The sequence below is a fragment of the Neomonachus schauinslandi genome, chromosome X, assembly GCF_002201575.2.
Source record: "Neomonachus schauinslandi chromosome X, ASM220157v2, whole genome shotgun sequence".
Lineage (NCBI taxonomy): Eukaryota > Metazoa > Chordata > Mammalia > Carnivora > Phocidae > Neomonachus > Neomonachus schauinslandi.
The window spans coordinates 39,596,975-39,618,802 of NC_058419.1; the positions used below are offsets into that span (position 1 = coordinate 39,596,975).

The 21,828-nt window shown below is 45.2% G+C and overlaps 1 protein-coding gene across 1 annotated transcript in view; it reads right to left on the reverse strand.

Moving 5' to 3' along the window:
• Window positions 1-446: 446 nt before the first annotated feature.
• Window positions 447-21,828, reverse strand: part of VSIG1 (V-set and immunoglobulin domain containing 1) — a 34,599-nt gene continuing 13,217 nt past the window's right edge. Inside the window, exons 2-8 of the mRNA XM_021678463.1 lie at window positions 18,826-18,989; window positions 15,485-15,592; window positions 9,777-9,975; window positions 4,839-4,994; window positions 4,312-4,431; window positions 1,236-1,389; window positions 447-787 (exon numbers count right to left, since the gene is read on the reverse strand). Of these exons, the coding sequence (XP_021534138.1) occupies window positions 502-787; window positions 1,236-1,389; window positions 4,312-4,431; window positions 4,839-4,994; window positions 9,777-9,975; window positions 15,485-15,592; window positions 18,826-18,989 (1,187 nt within the window). The 3' untranslated portion in view covers window positions 447-501. The remainder of the gene's footprint in view (window positions 788-1,235; window positions 1,390-4,311; window positions 4,432-4,838; window positions 4,995-9,776; window positions 9,976-15,484; window positions 15,593-18,825; window positions 18,990-21,828) is intronic.

Here is a 21,828-nt window from a genome sequence, read left to right on the forward strand (position 1 = left end):
TACCCATTTTAATATGTACCCTTTACATATTCTCCTCTGGGATTTTTGGGGATCCCCCCCCCCAATCTCTGAGAGAATGCTGGCAAATTCTTGTCTTCATGGCCAATGTGAAAATGAATTAGGGAAGCCCTGACCAACTGATCTTAGGAGTAACATTGAATCCAATTAATGCCACCTTGTCATGTGTGCATGCGGAATGTAACAGAGTAGCTGGAAACAGAGAAATAAGATTTTCCAAAGTACAATGGAGATATTGCTGTAAAACGCTTTCAACCGAATTAGGAATCACTTGCTTTGTCATTAGTCATGCTTGCGTGTTAGTGTAAGTAACGCAGGAACCCATGCATTTATCTTGACCTGTTTATTTTGGATTGATGGTAGGAGCACCTTGTTAGAAGAGGGCAGGTCAGAAGAGAGGGACATGGTGGGAGATTGATTAGGGCAACTCCAAATGCCAGTAATGGGTTCCTTACTGATGAACGCTGTACTTAGGCTAGCAGCCTATGGCCTATTCACTCCCTTTTCCCTGTCACACAAGGGCTCCATTACAATCCCGGGCTCGGGCTCAGACTCCGGCTCGGGCTTGGGCTCGGGCTCCAGCTCCATCTCGAGCTCAGGCACCGGGACAGGCTGTGGGGCGGGCTCGGGGGTAGGCTCGTGATCTGGCCCCAGGACGGTATCGGGGTCATTCTCCTGGCCAGAAGGTGGCAGAGTGGCTTCTAGTTGGAGAACGTGTTCGGCTGGCATTGCCTCGAGCTCTGTACTCTGGTTTATCTTTGTCATTGGTCTGCAGGAAGAAGGCCCAGGGAAGAACGAGTTAGGGTTCAGCATTTCACGCGGAGCCCTAGGCTCTGTAGCTTCAGTGACCACAGGTTCCAATCTGTTCAGGACCTCTGTGATGTCTGAGATTCTGACTCACTGTCACACCACGCGTTCGTCTTCGCTCCCGACCAGAGAGGTTAGGTCTCGACCAGAGAATGAGAGTCCGAGAGAGAAAAACGAGGGTCCCAAAGCTGGTTAAAGGAGTTGAGAGACATAGAGCTTAGAGCAGAGCCTGGCACATGGTGGTCGGGAGCTGGTAGCTGCCGCCACCCGTCGTTTCTAGAAGCAGTGAGGGGAGTGGAAAGACACCTCTGATATGTTGGCCTAAAGGGGGCGCTGAGGAAGAGCTGGTGGATAGAGCTGCGCCCGACAAATGTCAGCGTTCAAGTAAAGACAACAAAGTAAGATCTTACTCGAGTTCTGTGCTGGTTTTTGAATTTCTCTTCCTCTCCTTCCCCTTTGCCTTGGCCTTTGCCTTGCTCCTTGCGAAGCACACAACAGCGATGATAATGGCAGCACCCACTAGGGTACCTACCAGCGCCCCAACAATGATTCCAACTTCCGGATCTAGAAGAAACAAGCAGCTGGTTGGTAAAGTGGAACATACTGTCTGCCCCACACGTGTGCATTTGTGACCAGTGTGGGATATCTGGAGCCCTCATATGGTGGGGGAAATGACTTGTATAGGCTGGAAACCCCTAGAACTCTTGCCAGTTGGACTCACCCTGGCTCAACTGTGGAGCTCACCCATTCACACTGATACACATAAAGAAGACATATGCCAACTTGGGGGAGGGGGGCACGGGGCTCACTTTCAAAACAGGCCTGAGGGAAGTGAGTCTTCAATGGGCCTCTGCTTGATCAATGAAAGAGACCCCACAGAGCTACAATCTGGTAACCAGAGAAAGGACTTCTGATACAGGCAGGGACATTTCACTAGGCTTATGCGGAGCATAGGTGAAGTAGGTCCCTATAAACCTCTCCCTCGGATGCCATGCTCACCAAGGAGCCTCAGGCATTCTGGCCACTGGAAAAGGATATGCCCATTTCCATAAACAGGCATCTGGTCTATTCGATCAGTCTTTGGAAAAACTCAGCGAATGTGCAATGATCCAGCTGAGCACCAGACCTTCCGCTGTCCCTGGGAGACCTTGCCTGAGTTCCGGTGGGCCCATCCCCACCTGCCTCCCTTCAAATAAGGCTGGGCATTTTATATTTTGAGATGAGAGGCTAGTTGAGTTGCCTGGTCATTCTTTCAACTTTTTATGATTAAAGGAATCTGTGTGCACGATTTGGAAAGTCTACTAGAGTTCTAGCAAAGGCGCAGCAGTCCCCGTCCCCTCTCCTCCCCGTCTTTGTGTCCCATTCTCTAGAGGCAACCACTCTTAACTCTTTTTTTTTTTTTTTTAATCATCTGGTATTTGTCCCCATGTTTCTATTGTGCTTGTTTTAACTTTCCAATTTTGGGGGTGCCTGGATGGCTCAGTTGGTTAAGCAACTGCCTTCGGCTCAGGTCATGATCTCAGGGTCCTGGGATCGAGCCCCACGTCGGGCTCCCTGCTCAGCGGGAAGCCTGCTTCTCCCTTTCCCACTTCCCCTGCTTGTGTTCCCTCTCTCGCTGTGTCTCTCTGTCAAATAAATAAATAAAATCTTAAAAAAAAATCAAAAAACCAAAAATTTGGCAATTCTAAGCAATGTCAATAGTAGAATATTCCTCAGATAACGCATCAGATAATCTATTGGTTTCTTATGATTTTTTCCCTTGGAGACATCCGTTCTGGAACCCTCCATCCTCCTCCCCCAGCATGGACTGGTTGCCCTCCTAAGCCTGCTGCTGTAGTGTCATCATCCGTCAGCTGCCTTTCACCTTCATCCCTGTTTTATAGATAAACAGGCTTTGCAAATCCTTTCAAGATCCAGCTCAAAGAGCACTTTGTCAATACAGCTGGCCCTGGCTTTATAAACATAATTAATTGTTTCTTCTTTAGGGTCCTAGAGATCCTGTACAGATGGCTATTCTAGCATTTAACACATTTTACTGTTTGTCCCTCTAGCTAAACTGTGAGTTCCTTGAGTGTAAGACATAGACCTTATTAATCTCTGTATCTGCATCATCTGTGATAGTTCCTGGCATATAGTAGATATCAAATTAAGGTTTGAAGGAGGGAGACAGGGAAGCAGGCGGGAAGGGAGGGAGGGAGGGAGGCAGGCAGGCAGGCAAGCAGGCAACCAAATGCCAGCATCATTTAAAAAGAGTATTTGGGCGGAAGCAAGGCTCAAATACAACTCCTGAGTCTCTACAGGTACAGTATAACTACTGGAAAGGCAAAATGGGACTGGGGAAGATACAGAGAGAGACAGCAGAAATGATCAAGGGACTAGGGGGAGAATGAGACCACAGACGAAGACCCAAAAGACATCTCTTCACCTTTGAACAGAAATTAGGTGAATGAAGAAGCAGCCTGGAATTGGAAAATGTTTGATTCAGGACAAGTGAAAGGAAGAAAGCTTAGCTTCCTAGGAGAGCGATGGTCCAAGGGAACTGGCCACCTGGATACAGTATGTATTAGTCACAGATTCAAAGTGAGTTAGGAATAATGAATAGATGACATGATCCTAAGTGTTATTAAGGGATCATTCAAAGGTGTGGCAAGGGGCGCCTGGGTGGCTCCGTCAGTTAAGCATCTGCCTTGGGCTCAGCCCCACAATGGGCTCCTAGCTCAGCGGGGAGCCTGCATCTCCCTCTGCCTGCCGCTCCCCCTGCTTGTGCTCTCTCCCTCCCTCTCTCTGACAAATAAATGAAATCTTTAGAAAAAATAAAAAATAAGGCATCCTGGCCCTGCTAGTCACTACCTGGATAACCTTGGGAAAGTCACTTATCTCCTTGAGTTTCAGTTTCCTTTTCAGCAAAATGAGGCTAACAATATATTGTGCCTCCTAGACAGGGTGGTTGGAGGATTGAGTGAGATAATGCTCACCGCACCTGGCCACGTGCCTGGCACATAATTTGTGCTCCACAAATATTAGCTACTGTGGTTGTAGGTACAAGTGTTATTATTACTACTATTATTAGAGGCAGATCTTAACAAATTGCAGAAGAACTGGAAAGTCTGTGAGCTCCATGTTCAACATAGATTGCCGGTTTCCCCTGGATTCACCAACAGCATCACAAAGAAAATCCAGCCTGTTACTATCCATGGGGCTGCTGTTTTATTTATTAAATAGTAATACCTACTTTTTAGAAATTTTGTGAGGGATAAACAAAAGTTTTGTAAATGCTTTGGGGCAGTGTATGGCACATATTAAGTATCATGTAGGCGTTTAGATATTAGGATGATAATAATTCAGCATATCAACCTATAAATAAACCACCAAAATCACCAGAGAGGCAGGAAGGACTAAGAGGGATCCTAATTAATTCACTTGGTTGGCAGGCGCAGGATACTTGACTTAAGGAGAAAGTGCGTTAAAGTGGGATGATCAACTCACGGGAAGAAGTTAGATCAATTTCGCAGGAACTGTTGCCAAGGTTGTTGCTAGCCGTGCACTGGTAATAACCTTGTTCAAAACTGGTCAGATTTCCAATAACCAAAGTCCCAGTGGCTGGGTCTGTCAAAAACAGGATATAGACTTTGAAATCTCTTATGGACGGTACAGATCATGTCATCATAGCCGAATCACTCCGTGCCCACCCACTCCCTCACATTGGCCTCCCTTTCTTGAGCTGTCCAAGGTCCCGCTAGACCCCTCAGGACTCTTCCAAAGGTAGTCCCCCTGGGACCATGCCTCTTCCCTCCAAATCCACCACCTCTATTATGGTGAGCCAGAAACAGGCTTGACTACTAGAGGTTGGGGGTAAGACCAGACCACAGTCACCTTGCTAGGAGATCTGCTTTTTCCCTCCCCTTCCCAGAAGACTGAGCTCTGAAGACGAGCAACCAGCCACACACACGTGCCATCCGTCAGCCAACCACACACACCAGGCCTTGCCAGGGGCTGCAGTGGGCTGGACTTACTGAAGTTTTCTTTCACTGGGATGATGTCTCCACCTTCGAGTCTATACCAGTAGTACACAGGGGAAGGTGTCCCAAGCACAGAGAGGCAGGAAAGAGATATCGGATGGCCAGTTTCTGGGACTCCTTGGATGCTGCAAAAGGGCTTAGACGGTTTGACTGTAAGGCAATGACACAGAGTAAAAATGCTGCAGGGGAAGTTGAAACCCGTCACAATCAGCAGCCACTCCCTACTGTCATTTCGTAGACTACCTTGCTGGGCGCTCAGTTTTGAAAGCTTTCTGAACTTCCTGTGACCGTTTTCCGATTGTACCGCCAGGTGGGAGTAGAGCACTTCAGGTTCAAGGACCTGCCAGGCACCAGGCCATTAAGATTCTAGCGGCATCTCTTCCTCTTCCGTCTGCCTCCCTCCCCAGATTCGTGACCATGAATTTCTGCATTGTGTCTTAAAATACGCCTTTATTAAGACAGCCAAATGGAAGCAAACGCTAAATGACTAAAGACACAGTTTATACATTTGAAGCCCAGTTTTAAGGGAAAAATAGAACCTTTAGCTACTTTGAGATTAAGTTGTTATTTATTCTTTTTACAACCTTTGTTTTATCAATGCTGTATCTTTCCTTTCCTTCAGGAGTCACATTTGGGCATTTATATCTCTGGGGGTGGGTGACCCAAAATTACTGGAGGGTCTGAATTGGCCTGTGTCCCTCATTGGTCGGGGAAGCCCATTTTGGAAGGGGTGTGCTATGCAATGCTGAAATCTTTACTCATCTTTCACCCCTTCTGTGTGCCTGGCACAGCACTAGGCACCAGAAATGCCCAAGTAATGTCTGAAGTGGGAGATGAGGCCAGAGAGCTGCAGAAGCTACAGCTTGGAGGGCTTTGTAGTTCATGTATTTTACACAGACGGCAAGGAGGACCAAGGAAGGAATTTAAGGAGGGGAAGGATGGTGGTCATTTTTAATGCTTTAGACGGTTGGCTCGCACTCTGGGGGTGCCCGAACCAAGGGAGGGGACGAGGCAGAATCAAAAGGTCTCAAGGAAGTAGAATCGATGGGACTTGGTGGCCAAACGAATAGGGGGCGTGAGGAAGAGGGCACAGGCGGTGATGGCTCCCAGGTTTCTGACTTGGACAGCTGGGCTTATCCCAAGATAAACAGGGGAGGGGCAGGTTTTCTGGGATGGAGGGAGGAGGAGAAAGGGGCAATGATACCGTTATTTGGGGACATACTGAGTCTTAGCTGTTTATGAAAATCTCTGTGGGAGGGGTCCTGTGGGAAACCGAGGATCTGGATCTCCTCATTCGTCTTACTGCTCACAGCTTGTCCTAAGCCTCATGTTACATAGAGATAATAATCTGAATTTCAGTACTTACCACCTCACCTTGCTTGTCTTAACTTAGGCATAAAACCCTTTGGAGGCAGCAGTGAAGAGCACAGCGCTGGATCCACACAGACCACTCTCTGCGGCTTTACTCTGGGTGTGTTTAGGCAAGGACCCTCACCCACCCAAACCTCAGCTGACTCATCTGTATAAATGGGAACAAGAGACCGTCTGGCCTCTGACTAATCCAAACATACTGAATTTAGATAAATAAAATGGTGTCTGTAGTGCCTCACACATGGAATTGCTCTTGGCCATGGGCAGGACTAATTTCTACTGCCACATTGTATAGTTTTCTACTGAAGTTAATCTTCCAGGCTCAGACTCCAACCCGCTGTACACAGGAGTGAGGAGATGGAGATGGCAACTCTCTGAAACCCTGCACCATTCCTATCTTTTAAACAGGTGGTTTTAAATTAAAATAAGTATTTTTCAGGACACCTGGGCGGCTCAGTCGGTTAAGGGTCTGCCTTCGGCTCAGGTCATGATCCCAGGGTCCTGGGATCAAGCCCCGCATCGGGCTCCCTGCTCCGCGGGGAGCCTGCTTCTCCCTCTGCCTCTGCCTGCCGCTCCCCGTGCTTGTGCTCTCTCTGACAACTAAATAAATAAGATCTTTTAAAAAAATTAAGTATTTTTCCCTTTAGCTCTTTATTCTCTTTTCCTTACCATTGATTTTCTCGGATGGGGACATCTCATTCGATTTGCTTCCCCTAAGCTAGGCTATTTAACCGGAAGTCCATTGCAAGCATCACTAGATTTAGATACGGCCTGTTTAAAACCATGATGACTTGATGGCCTTTACAGAATTTGGAACAGAAAATTAAATGGGGGTGTTTCTAGAACCCAGAATCAACCCCAGATAGGCTTTTTTTTTCCTGAACACAGTTTCCTCCCTTTATTTTTTATTAACAAAACACTTAGCGAATCACTTTGAACCACGTCCCAAACCTACATATTTTCTACAACTACTGAATCAGGATTGAACTGACATTTCATCCAGCTAACGACCCCAGTAGAACTTTGATGTTTTACTGGCAAAGCCATTGATCTACCATTTAGCATTATTGCTTTCAGCAGAATGGGGGTGGGAGGGAGAGGCTCACTGCAGAAAAATCAATGAAAATGAAAATGCTTCATTGCCCAAGCCTTCCCTATATTCATCATTTTCTTTTTAGGTGCCAAATCGCAGAAGGAATATGATGCTTATTCCAAACACATACAAAATAATTATTCAAACTTCTACCTGGGTATTTTTCAGAGATGCACTTTCCAAGGCTGTCATACCTAATGGAAGCCTCTCAAATGAACAGTCATCCAAACCACCTGGGCCTTTGCTCATAGCTGTTTCCTTTACCTAAGTCATGCCCTGCCACCTCAGCCCCTATTCTCAAAACTTTTAGAGGGCTGAAACCCCATCTTTTACATCTTTCCATCTCCGTTGTGTGGCACAGTAACCAGATGTGTGTTCAGGATCCGTTGAATGAATTTATGCATGAGGGAGTGGGATCTACGTCCATCACTGTGTCATGGAATGTCTCTGGGCAATGCACTGCTAGGAAGCGTGGTCACTAAGGAAATATCAACACCTCTCCCCACAGTTAGCCTCCCTTACCCCCCTGCCCCCACTATGCCCCAACCCTCAGTCAGGGCAAGCAGGACACTCATAGGCCATAGAACTTGAGAACTGCAAACAGCCTCTGCAATTTTTTGAGAAAATTATCAGTCTCAAGATTTCCAGAAAGCATGTATCTGTACAAGACCTTGGCTCTTACCCCAACTAATAAAAACAGAATTCTTGAGAGTTCCCAAACAAGATTATCCACAGATTCTTCTGCCTTTTACCTTGCCTGGATCCTGGATGCTTAAGGAAAAGTCATGACACAGTCATTGCAGGAACAACGGACCCAAAGACTCATGGGAAAGCAACTTGAAGACTTCAGGAAATGACTCTCAACTTCTTAGGATTCTCTGAGCTTTAAACTTAAGAATATTAACCTTCCTGTCTAACTTTAGCTCAGAGATAAAGAGGCTTGGTTTGGACAACCCAGAGCCAGGGAGCAGCAGGAAACCATGAGAGGACTAATCCCTCAAATGCTTTTAATGTGGTATCTCCAGTCTATCATTTGATCCTCCTAACAAACCTGTGAAGACAGGGCAGGAATTACAACTCCATCTCAAAATGGCCAGAGAAAAGTGGACTGACAGGCCCGAGGCCACTGAGTAGCGAAGTATGAACTAGAACCTAAGCCTTTGGACTCCTAGCATCTGTGCTTCACTGTTTAGTTCCCAGGTAAATGACCAGTCTTCCAAATTGGAACATCAACTCTCCCAGGAAAGGGTTTGTGTGTAATTCTCTTGTCTTCTCCCTGTACCCCAATACCTAGCATGGGGCTCAGCAAAATAAAGGCACGATTGAGCTACCCCACTCTTAAAACTCAGCTCCTGATTACCTTTCCCTCCCTTCCAGATGAGGTTAACTACCAAACCTCATCTGGGGCGTCACCTGGGAGGCAAGCTCAGACAACTCTGGATGGTTCTCCTAGGTGTGCACCTTTTACTAATTGCTGCTTTTCCAAGCCAGTCAATTTTCAAGTCACTGGTTTGATCTAGTTCCTCCTTTCCTGTGATGGATGTACACAGCTTAAAAGGAACAATGACTTAGATCGGCTCCATTTGGGATCACTTAGAAATGGGAGAGCCCTCAGCTCAACTGGTTAATTGGTGAGGGTTGATAACTCTTTCCTCTCTCCCTTCAGTACTTCTGAAGGCCTGCAGACAAGACCTTGCTAGGCCTCCAGACAGGAGCAAAGCTCCCATTGTCCTCTCAGAGATTGGAAGGAGCGCTAGACATCCCCCAAAACTGTGAACTCTCCAAGAGCAGAAACCATGCCTCCATCATTGTAAACTTCATGGCTCCTGGCACAAAATAGGAAGCACTCAGTAAATACTGTATAAACAAACCACTCCAGGTGCATTTGAAAATCAGATATGACTTGCCAAATGTCACATAATGAATATCTGTGCCCATATTCTCAACTCTGGCTTAACCTGTGGTCCTTTTTCCAGATAGTGCTAATGTTTTTAAAAGGGACCCTCCTGCCTTTACTCAAAAGAATGATTTCATGGTGGGAATTGTGGCTGGCTTAGGAGAGATCATAAATAGACAGTTATCTCCCCCAGGTAGGACTGGCTCTAATCAGAGGTTCCCTCCAATTGCTAGTGATCATTTAGTGGGGATGGTATGTCGTCCCATCTGTCCTCATTCCACCCTTCAGAGACATGGATCCCCGGGGGTTGGGTCATCTGCTGTCATTTTGGCAGCACTTTTAGTTTGGCAATTGTTTCAACATGTTTTGTGAGTGATTTCTCAGTGTTACTCTAAGGGTTGGGTTGGTGGTGTGTCTCTATTTCCCCAACAAGAAAAGGAGCAGGGAGGATATTTACCCCCTGGGACTTAATTAGCACCATAACTCACTGTCCTGGCTCATTGAAGGTCCTAAGTTGTTCCAAGAAGAGAAAAGAAAAAAAAAAACAAAAAACAGAAAAAATTGCCCATACCTAACACATTGACTTGGAGGATGCCTTGATTTTTTCCGACAAAGTCAGGGGGGTTGTTAACATCACAGATGTAGACACCACTATCTGCTGGTTGCATATGCAAAATGGTGATAGATGCGTTATCTGGATCGTTGGACCCTACAATTCGATCTTTAAATTGCCCGATGGCTACAGCTTGTCCACCTTCAGAATAGTAAATCTAGGACAGAAAAATGGCAGAAATGAGAACTGGAGAGTGTCCAGGGCTAAGGTAAGCTACCGGAAGCACCCTCCATCCGACATTACCTTTGTTGGCAAGAGGCAACATTCCTACCCACCCCCTCCTGCACAGAACAGATCCCATGGCAAAGGGGGGGGTCTCAATTCAGTGGGGTGCTTTAGCTTTCTCACAGCTGTGCACAACCACCTCCTCATGTGAGCTCACAGCCCTTCTGTGATGTCATCAGAGCAGGGACATGTGCCGATCTTAGAGATGATAAACAGCTGGAGCTGACAGGGTTCAACTGCTAAGCTTAGGCTAGATCAAGATGCTCACCTGAGGAGTCTACCCGGAGGAAACTCACTGTATAAAACACAAATGCCTGTGGGAAAGCCAAAACCATCATTTTTAACCCCACTTTATAAACTTTTTTTTTTTTTTAATTTACTAAGTGGGACTACGGGACTATTCAGTTTCCCTAAGAGTTAGAATATTCGTACTCCTTTCATACACACCTACTCCTCTGGATAAGCAAACTCGGGTTTATCCTGTTTGTTAGAAGAGTCACATTTCAGAGCAGAGAGGCCCTTGAGAAATCATTTGGTCCCATCCCCTCATAGTGGCCTAGGAAATGCTTCGTCAGTGGCGGCTCCTCACTTTCTCCCCATGTGGCAGGGGGCAGAACTGGAATTATTCTTTCATTTAGACAAATAAGGGCCCTCAAATCCAGAACGATTAAATGACTCATCCAAAGTCACAGGCTTCATTTATTATTACTATGATTTACCACACTCGAGGAAGATCTGGGTTCTAGTCCCATCTCTAGTAAAGATCATGAATAGTTAGATCATAATGGCAACTGTGGGAGCAGCATGGTGAGGTGGAAAGAGGCCTGGTCTAGGAGTCAGATGACCTGGGTTTTAGCCACAGCTCTGCCTCTGACTGTGACATAGGGAAGGTGGGGCCGCCGGTCATGCCTCCATGGCTACCTGCTTTGTGGTGAGAAACAATGTGATTTAAACTCTCCAACTTTTCGTTTCCACATCTGAATGAGGAGCCAGAGCAATGTCCTCCAAATTGAGATGTATTCCCCAGGTATAGGCACATAAGCTGATTTTAGGTGGTACATAAATGAAAACTTACTAGAAAGACACATATCTTGCATATTGCATCTGTGACTTCATGGATATTATTGCTTAGGGTGACACTAAGGTAGATTTTTAAAAAATTTTTTAAAACCAAGTCACTATAGAAAATGACATTAAATAATACTGCTGGTGACACACAATTATGACAAAAATCATAAAGATGAGACATAAAGGACTGAAGCTTGGAAATCACTGGACTAGGTGATCCCTGAGGTTTCTTCATCATACACACACATCCTACACACTTTGTTAGTTTCATATAAATGTGTGTCATTCAAGTGATGGTTTATTTTTTAATAAACTGGTATCACCCTAGTCCAGTGGAACTAATTAATGTTTTCATAAAATCTACTAAAAGGGCCTTATTCATTTAACTCACTCCCCTTACTTTCTAGTGGAAGCTGAAGCCCAGAGAGGTTAAAAAAAAAAAAAAAAAAGACACACACACACAAAGTTAAGTGAGGAAAGGTCTAGAACCTGGTTCTTCTAACTCCTTGTCCGGTGTTCTTTACCTTAATAGGATAATGAGAGAGGAAAGGCAATCAACAAACCAAAAGATATGATCAAGATAAATTCAGAAATATTCTCCTTCAAATCAAAAGCCAATATAGTTTTAAACGAAAGCAGAAAGGTAGATTCTGAGGGAAAATTCAAAGACCGTATTTAAGGAGAAAAGACTTGTCTCTCTCCTCCGGTTGTCTAACATCAACTAGCTTTCTTTCCTGCCCCAAATGAGCCATTTATAATTCAATTTGTCCATTCACACCTACTGAAATCACCAACATTTGCCCCAAAGGGGTCTTGTTGGACTTATAAACTGGAAAGCCAATGTTAACTGAAGGTATTCAAGGGGTCCAGGAGGCGGTTCAGCTGGTCAGAGGTCTATTGCCTTCCTCTGAGTTGACACCCAAGCTATTGGGCTTTCCATTTCACTAGCCAGCGTGGGGCTTATTTACTTGCTAATCAACAATCTGAGGCCCTGTGTACTCTTACCTGGAACACAGCCTGCAGGGCATCCAGGAAGCCCTTTTACAATGTAGACATCTGGCTGCTTCCCCTGCTCCCAGGAAGACTGGGGATAAGTCAGCCTGTTTTATGCTGAGGCTCGGCGACATCACAATGAGATACATCAGTCCTGCCTACGGCCCACAGTGAGTGCCAGAGGGTCTGGGAGAAAAGACCTTGTTTCTGCCCAGAGCAGGGAACCAAGAGAGTGTGTGTTTTAGGCCAGGACTAGAACATGCAAAGAAGCCACTGTAAAAGTCTCACCTTTGGTCATGAATCCAGGTGAAAAGAGCAGATAAGTTATGAGGCTCTGAACTTGTAACTTCCCTCTAAAAAGGACCCTTCCCATCCCTTCTACCCTCACTCCTCACACCGTCCCCCCATATATCTTGCCCTCTCACAAATAATACTGAAGGGTGTCAGGGATAGGAATGGAGCTAAAGAGGGATAGCAATGGACACCTAAAAGGGAAAGGCCTAGGCCTGAGAAGGAAAGTCCCCAGGGCTAGCCAGTGGCCAGACACACAGATGGAGGGACTTTCTGTTAGGGGAAGTCCAAGCTGTCACACTGTCCTTGTAAAGAAAAAAAAAAATAGAAATGTTTTCCTGAAACTGCTTATCTAATCACACAGGAAGTACTGAAACGTGGTGCCATTTTCCACAAAAGAATAATAACTCTTTGAAAAATCAAAGCTGAACAATGGCCAAGACTCAGCCCATGATCCTGTGGGACTTGTACCTTTTCAAAGAAAGTATATTGTCAATTGAGAGATCAAAGCAAATGAGGTCCAGGAAAAGCCATGGATGTTCCACGGGCCACACATCCTTTGGGGTGGGGGGACAGGGTGGCAAATCTGCTTAAAGAAAAATCCATCCAAGTGTTCCCTTAAGTGGTACTTGTTAATTTGTTGCCCACTTGCCCTTCGTGGCTGCCCTACTCCCCGCCCCCCCCCCCCAGGTACCCTCTGCTCCTCCATGATGTTAGAGGCTGATATGTAGTCATAATGACACCTTGTTATAAGACCCCCTTTGAGATCACTTCATTCATGGTTTCTAAGGTTGACGACTCTTCAGGAGCCAGATGGATATTAGAAATATGGGAGATAGCTGGGAGGGGCTGGTGGATGGTGGTAAGATCACAAGGACAGCGGGGACCGTGGCGAACCGGAGAGCCAATACAAACAAGGCTTCCAAACTGTGGAAACAAACAAACAAAATACTGGGCTGGTCAACCAACACGAATCCACTGGTCAAATCGGGCCCAGAGGCCGCCAGTTTGCAACCTCCAATTCATCCTCTTCAATAACAGAAAAGGACACTGAGGCCCCAATAGAGGAAGTGATTTGTCCAAGGTCACACAGTTTATAACCAGACCTGGAATTCAGACCTCCTGATTCTCTCCGAATACACGAAAATAGCACTCCTAGTGCTGCTTTGGGCGGGGGGGTGATTCCTAGGTAATCTTTCCCAACCCTTTTCCTGCCGATTGCTACTATTCATTGGCATGGCACTGCCCATGCCGAGTGGGCCTGCCACCTGATGCCTTCAATGGTTGCCAGCTGCGACAACAGCCTCTCCCCTCCTATGATGCCAAGTTCCTAGTCACATGAGGCCATGCAGCTGGGAGCCAGATTTGTCCAAAAAGATTTTTTTCCCCCCTCAGCTTTGTGACACAGTTCTCTAACCAGAGGCTGGAATATAAACAAGAAGGGTTGAAAGAATTCAGTCTGCTTTCTGTTTGAGTCTGAGTTGGAATTAATAAATGCATTTAGCCTCCAGAGCTGCTTTTGTGGGTTCCTTTTGGAAATGTGGAGGGTGTGGAAACCCACAGTAAAGCACCCATTCTTTCCCTTCAGCTTCTCGTTTTCCTGCACTACTCATAAAGGGGCTGGCTGTGGGAGGGGAGGAGGGGGGCAGTGGCAATGGTCTCAAGCCCCGCACTTTTTCTGGACTGTTCTTGGGGTGGGGGTGGGGGGTTCAGATTGCACATGGAAGGGAAAGAACACCAAAAGATAGACATCCCTGCCTTCAAACCACTCCCTTCCCAGGCTGCCATTTGCCTGAGGTCCCCACCATTTGAACTGCTTCTTTGGGGTGAAGGCATGGAACAAGTCTACACTTAAAGGATTTTCTTTGGAAGAGAACAAAATAAATTAGTATCACCAGTCCCTAGCACCTCAGCGTTAGATTGATTGATCAGGTTTAGCAAGAATATACACCTGAGGCCATGGGATACAGAACAGATAAATTTTGATGGGAGGGGGTGGTGGGAAGGGAAGAATGTGGACTGTTTCTCAATGGGTGTGACACTGGTATTTTGGGCAGACCGCCCTTTCTCCTGTGGGCTTAGCCTGCGTATTGCAAGACATCTAGCACCTCTAGCTCCCACCTACTAACTGCCAGCAGTGACTCTCATTTATAACCATTACACCGACACCCCCCTCATTTTCAAATGCATGTGAAGAGATGGTACACCCCCACCCTGCCAACATTTGGGAAGCATTTGATATAATGCTATCTGAAGAGGACAGTCCAGGTGGGGAGAATTTGAACAGCCAGAGAATACGAAGACACTAGGTTCTAGAAGGGAGTTATCCACATTAAATGTATGCTGGGGAGATGAAAATGGCAACAGGTTTCATCCACTAAGGATGTTCTAAGTATTGTCTGCGAGACCCATGCTAAGTAGGATCAATGCCTGTTCTGTTCATGGGCAGGTGAGGTCTCTTTAGTTTTACCAGTGACCGGCTGGGTGGAAGAGGAGAAAAGTGGTGTGATCAGAGGGGCACCAAACTACCCAAAACTTCCATGCTAGCCTGCCTGTTCCAGGGCCTAGAGTCTTCAGCTGAAAGTCTCTGCTGAGGGACTGATCATCTGAAACTGTCCCTGTCTTCCGAGAGGAGGGCTTCTCTAAGAGGAGGACCGTGCTAATAAATGTCCTGGCCCTCCTGGTCAGAAGACTTATGGAATACTTCTGTAGTCCCCATTCACCAAAGGAACCCCTTGGAGGGGATAGTCAGTAAGTGGTAACACCCTCCCCTGGGTATGGAGAACCACTATGCCTTGGAGTCAACTGCTCCTTTAACACAATGATTTGGGGGTAGGAGAAGAATGTGAGCCTATGGCAAGAGCGGGCCTCTGCCCTGCTCGAGGCAGCAATAAGTCCCTGAGCCTTTTGGAGGAGGCTGAAAAGAAGTCCAGACATGGGTGTGAGAAGGCAGACTCAAGACTGTCCCAGTTTTGCCAGGAGCCTGTGCTGATCTGGACCATCCCATCCCACTCCTAAAGGCTGGTGCCATTGCCCTAGATATTCCAAACAATGAAGGGGTCCAGTAGTACACCAATTGGTGTTCTTACCTGAGAGGTCCAGCTACATCTTCCCCGAGCGTCTCTTGCATGCGCCATATTTAGACACTGACTGACTGCCTTTTCCTCCATACCCTCAGTATTGAGGCACGGGCTGTGCTGTGTTTGAGCAGAAATGGGTGGGTCTGAGAGCTGAATGCTACATGATATACTGCCACATCAACCCAAGAGTTGAAGTGAATCACTCAGTGATCAGTCTGGCAACATCTTACTCCCATAAATCAGAGAATTGTCTAATAGCACAGCAGTCTCTTTTTATCATCCCCAAAATGTTCACCAGCCATCCCTAGATTAGCATACAACATGCTCTACAGAATTCTGAATGCATGGAAGTACTCAAAGAAGAAACAAATTCGAAATAGAGGCCAAATCCCATTTTGAAAAATACCATCTCAACTGAAGATGTCTACAACTTCTTTGTTGAGTGGACTCTGTTCAGGGAGAGGAGCAGGCAGAGAAGGCTAACCCCTCCCTTCAGCCATGGGAACCTGGCAGGCGGTGAAGCAGGAAACTAATCCTGGGCCAGGACTCCCCCAAGAGCTCTGTCCCAGCTGTTGAGCTATACTAAATATCTTTGTTGGGCCGGATCCCTAGCGCCCATGATGCAGGGGGTCTGGATGGGCTAGGGATTTTACAAAATCACCATTTTGTAAGTAATGATACTACTAATAATAGCTCACATTCGTTGAATGGCTACTATGTGGAAGACTTCCCAGTGCTTTACAAGCATCATCTCATTTAATCTTCACAGTAAACCTATGAGGTAGGTAAGTAGCCCCATTACACAGATGGGAAAACTGACCCTCTGAAAGGTCAGCTGACTTGTCTAAGGTCATCCAGCCAGCAGCTAAGTAGCAGAGCAAGGAGTAGAACCAATAGCCATCAGGAAGTTTCCACTGGTGCTCCAAAACTACTCATCTGGAAAAGCAGAGAGAAGCACATGCCTGCAGGGTATGGGGAAAAAGGTGAGAGCCTCCAGTTCTTTGGAGATAGAGACCTAAGGACGGTTGAAATGGGGACCTTGCTGGGGCAAGCTAAAACAAGATGGAAAAAGAGAAAGAAGAGGAAGCTTGACTTTTTGGAGGTGGTTTTCACTGTCTCTAAGCCAAGAGCTAGACCACCCCCCACCCACCCTGTCTCCTATGCAGCTAAGGCACAGGCATAACAAAGGTCTCATGCATCAGAGAAATATCTAAAATATTTTAAGATCAAGAAGAATGTTCTCACTGAATCAGCGGCTCAGTGCAGAGGAGCTCCTTTGATTTGGACATCTCAAAAGCCTAGATACCTTAAACTACTTGCCTTGCCTGTACCTGACATTTTGAAGAATGAGGCAAATGTCAAGTAAATAAGCTACTCAGTACATACATACTTGTTACTAAAGTTTCTTTCCAAAGTGCCTCTAACAGATGTCCTGAGGTCAAGCCACACCCCGTTCGATCACCTACACCTTCTGTGCATCTCCAGGTCTAGAAAAAACCCATTGCTGGTCACAAGATCCTTCTGCCCTGCATCTCCCAACTCAGAACTACTTGGCTCAACCCAGAGATGGCCTTGTAAATTCCAGTGTCAGAGGAGGCATAAAGAACAACTTGTATTTTTGAACGCAGGTTGGCCTGGCCTCACTTCCAGGCAGTTGAGGACATCTGGATTTGAGTACCACACATAAAAATAATTCAAAATATATTGGCAAGGCTTCTCTAATTTCAGCCTCTACTGGCTAAATGGGAAGGACTTCAAGCCTACAGATAAAGAATGCATTGAAAAGACTATTCAGGAAACTGAATTTTAAAAAGGAAGAAAGTTCATGTGATTATTGCCATCCACAATACAAGAGAGCAACCTGCAAAGGGATGATTTCTCAGTTGATTGCAATATGTGAGGTCTTGGGTCAGGGCATCCGGGTGACAAAAAGAGGTAAAATCACTGTTGTTGTTGTTGTTGCTGCTGCTGCTTAAGATGATAAAGGTGTTTACAAGGGAGAAAACTTACAGGCCTTTAAATTTTTCCCAAGCCTTTTCACATGCAGCATGTCAGCTGGTTCCCCATGAGATATATAGAAGAGCGTTAGCATTCCACCATGTTTTGAAGAGAGGCACAGAGTGATTCAGATGCATGTCTGAGGTAACCAGTGCTAAGCAAAAATGTTGAACACTGACTAGAGGGTGGCATTAATGAAATCACCTCTTGAACAGTGTTTCCTGCTACAAAAGTGTTCAGGACCTCTGGTAAAGAGAGGATCTAGCACCTCCAAAGGACCAGAGATGGCTGAAGCCACACTGGCCAAGGTGTGGCTCCTCCAAGCTAGCAGCCTCCTTCTTCTCTACCTCTGTCCTTCAATCTCCTCTAGTCCATTCAGCTCGCTCTCCATTTTTCTACTAATCAAAACCCCAATTCAACTCCATCCAACTATTCCAAGCCATACTGATTTGTTTCTTCTCTGAACTCCTTGTTTTGGATCATATATCTTTTTGAAAATCTGATGAAAGCTATAGGCCTCTTCCCTTAAGGGATATGTGTTGGCAGACATGTTGCACACTCATGCAGACTTCTGCATGCATTTTCTCTCTCTCTCTCTCTCTCTCTCTCTCTCTCTCTCTCACACACACACACACACACACACACAACTTTGAGTATATAATTTTCGTCGTTGGGCTAATTTAAAAAGGAATTACCCTTAAGGCCAGATGAAGAAAACCTGGAAATAGACAAGCTTACAGGTAGAACATTTTCCTTTGACTTTCACCCACTTTCTTCTAGCAACCTCTGACCCCTAACCCCAGGCTATTTGCCCTATCCTCTACCCTCTAGCTTCTTGTTGCCCTTGATTGCTCAGGGTTCATCACTACCTTGGCCCTTCTCCGCCCATCTGGGAGTCTCATTCCATCAGGATTCATCTAGCACAATGAGCTAGCTCACTTGAGGGGCAGATCCCAGATACTACATTTGACAGAGATCAGCAGATCAAGTAGGATGTGTATTTGAACTGGGGTCTTCTGGAAATAATAGGGAGATTATTTGGGGGGAGGAGGAGCCTTTTCAGAACTACTGCTTATTTCACCTAGGAGAAGGACCATTCCTGTCTACTCTAGAAAACACGATACACCAGCTGCTGACCTACTCAGATTTGAGATAACAGGCTATAACTGAATACGAAGAGAGGACAAAGGCCACATCACATACATGATGGTCTTCCCTAAACAACTATCTTCAAACTCTTTGTACCTGAGATTCTGCCACTGCTGTCACTGGTTTACCACTCCTTCACACACGACCTCAACAGTTTATGTCAGAACTACCACAGGGGAATAGTTGAGGTAAAAAGTCCTTACAGAAGCTGGCGGTAAGTCCTTCTTGTGAAAGAATGACCACTGGATCGAGAGCTTGTCCCGGGAGGCCACAGTGCTGGTGTAGGTGCAGACAAGTGTAACATCGGATCCAACAGTCACATTCACAACACTGTTTGGGATGGTCACCTGCACCATATTAACTTGACCTGAAAAAATAATCATCAAAAAGAAAATGGTACACTCTCACATTCTGAGGACACTCTTTCATTACAAAGCACTTTCAATGACATCTTGTTTGAGGTATCCAAGGTGAGGAGGAGGAGGTAGAATGAACTGTACAGGAAAGCTGAGCCAGCAATTGGCGTGGGGGTAGGGGAGTTTCTAACAAATTACAATGTAATGAAACTCAAATCCTATGTGATGGTGAGGTAATAACACCAAACTGCTAGTTCTTCTGTATAAGGATGGCCTTAAACAGAGGTTCTTAAAATGTTGTCCAGGGACCTAAAAGGTCCATGAATATGGGGAAAAACTAATCCAGGTTGCCCAGGACTAACAGATTTCTTGGATGTGGAACTTTCAGGGTTTTTTTCTTCCAAGTTTTTATTTAAATTGAAGTTAGTTAACATATAGTGTAGTATTGGTTTCAGGAGTAGAATTCAGTGATTCATCACTTACATACAATACCCGGAGCTCATCCCAGCAAGTGCCCTCCTTAATGCCCGTCACCCGTTTAACCCATCCCACCACCCACCACCCCTCCAGCAACCCTCAGTTTGTTCTCTATTGTTAAGAGTCTCTTATGGTTTGCCTCCCTCTCTGTTTTTATCTTTTTTTATTTTCCTTCCCTTCCCCTATGTTCATCTGTTTTGTTTCTTAAATTCCACATAGGAGTGAAATCATATGGAATTTGTCTTTCTCTAACTGACACATTAGCACATGGACTAATTACATCCATGTTGTTGCAAATGGCAAGATTTTATTCTTTTTGATGGCTGAGTAATATTCCTCTGTGTGTGTGTGTGTGTGTGTGTGTGTGTACTAACTCTTATTTATCCATTCATCAGTCAATGGACATTTGGGATCTCTCCATAATTTGGCTATTGTGGACATTGCTGCTATAAACATTGGGGTGCATGTACCCCTTAGAATCAGTATTTTTGTATCCTTTGGATAAATACCTAGTAGTGAAATTGCTGGGTCATAGGGTGGTTCTATTTTTAACTTTCTGTTTTCCAGAGTGGCTGCACCAGTTTGCATTCCCACCAACAGTGTAGGAGACTTGACTTCCCCTTTCTCCGCATCCTTGCCAACATCTATTGTTTCCTGAGTTGTTATTTTAGCCATTCTGACAGGTGTGAGGTGGTATCTCATTGTGATTTTGATTTGGATTTCCCTGATGATGAGTGATGTTGAGCATTTTTTTCATGCGTCTGTTGGCTATTTGTATGTCTTCTTTGGAGGAACTTTCAGTTTTAAAACCAGGTCTCAGGCAAACCATACTGGTTTTGCTAGGATGTTCAGTGCTTAAACTAGGAAAATCTCAGAAAAAACAGGATGAGTTGGTCACCTTATCCCTAAGACCATTTTGAGAGGCTTTAAGATCAAAATGATATTAATAATAATATCAAGAGGTTATTTTTCTTTTACACTCTCATCCTCTCATGAGCGTACAGTGGAGTGTTCCACTAGCACTGATGATGGTGATAGTGATTCATTGCTTTCGCAGTTAATGGAATGTGTGCTTGTGTATTTTTGTTTAAATAATTTTTAGTTTCAATTTCTAATTCAGTAAATATAGGTAGAAATAAGTGACAGAGCAAAAATTCCTTGGGGGTCCTCCGTAATTTTTAATTGAAAATTTTACTGAGATAATAGTAGATTCACATGCAGTTCTAAGAAACAGCACAGATATTCCATGTACACTTTACCCAGCCCCCCATAATAGTATCATTTTATAAAACTATACTATAATATCACAATTAGGACACTGGCATTGATACAATCCACCGATCTTATTTGTATTTCTCCAGTTCTACTGGTACTCAAGTGTGTGTATGCACTTAGTTTGATACACTTTTATCACATGTGTAAGTTTGTGTATCTACCATCACAATCAAGATACTGAACAGTTCCATCACCACAAAGATCCCTGATGTTGCCCTTTTATAATCACACTCACCTCTCCCTTCTGCACCCCATCCCTGATTCTAAGCATTGGCAGCCGCTAATCTGTCTTTCATTTATAAAATTTTGTCATTTTGTAATTTTTCAGGAGGGGCTTTTTTTACTCATCATAATTACCTAGCATTGTACCCAAGTTGTATTGGTAACTCATTGCCATTTATTGGTTAGGAGTATTTAATCTGTTTAACAATTCACCCATTTAGGGGCGCCTGGGTGGCTCAGTCGTTAAGCGTCTGCCTTCGGCTCAGGTCATGATCCCAGGGTCCTGGGATCGAGCCCCGCTTCAGGCTCCCTGCTCAGCGGGAAGCCTGCTTCTCCCTCTCCCGCTCCCCCTGCTTGTGTTCCCTCTCTCACTGTGTCTCTCTCTGTCAAATAAATAAATAAAATCTTAAAAAAAACAAAACAAAACAAAACAATTCACCCATTTAGGAACATCTAGGTTGTTTCCAGGTTTGGGCTGTTGGATAAAACTCCGATGTACAGATTTTTGTGGGAACATAAATTTCTATTTCACTGGGATAAATTCCCAAGAGTGCAACTGATGGGTCAGATGGTAGTGACATGTTTAGTTTTATTAAAAACAGAAACAAGGGTGCCTGGGTGGCTCAGTCAGTTGAGTGTCCGACTCTTGATCTCAGCTCAGGTCTTGATCTCGGGGTCATGGGTTCAAGCCCCATGTTGGGCTCCACACTGGGCAAAGGACCTACTTAAAAAAATACAAAAAGCAAAAAAACAAACAAACAAACCGAAAACCAGCCACATTGTTTTCCAGAGTGGCTATACCAATAAACATTCCCACCAATAACATATGAGTGGTCCAGTCTCTCCACATCCTCTCCAGTCTCTGGTGTTGTCACT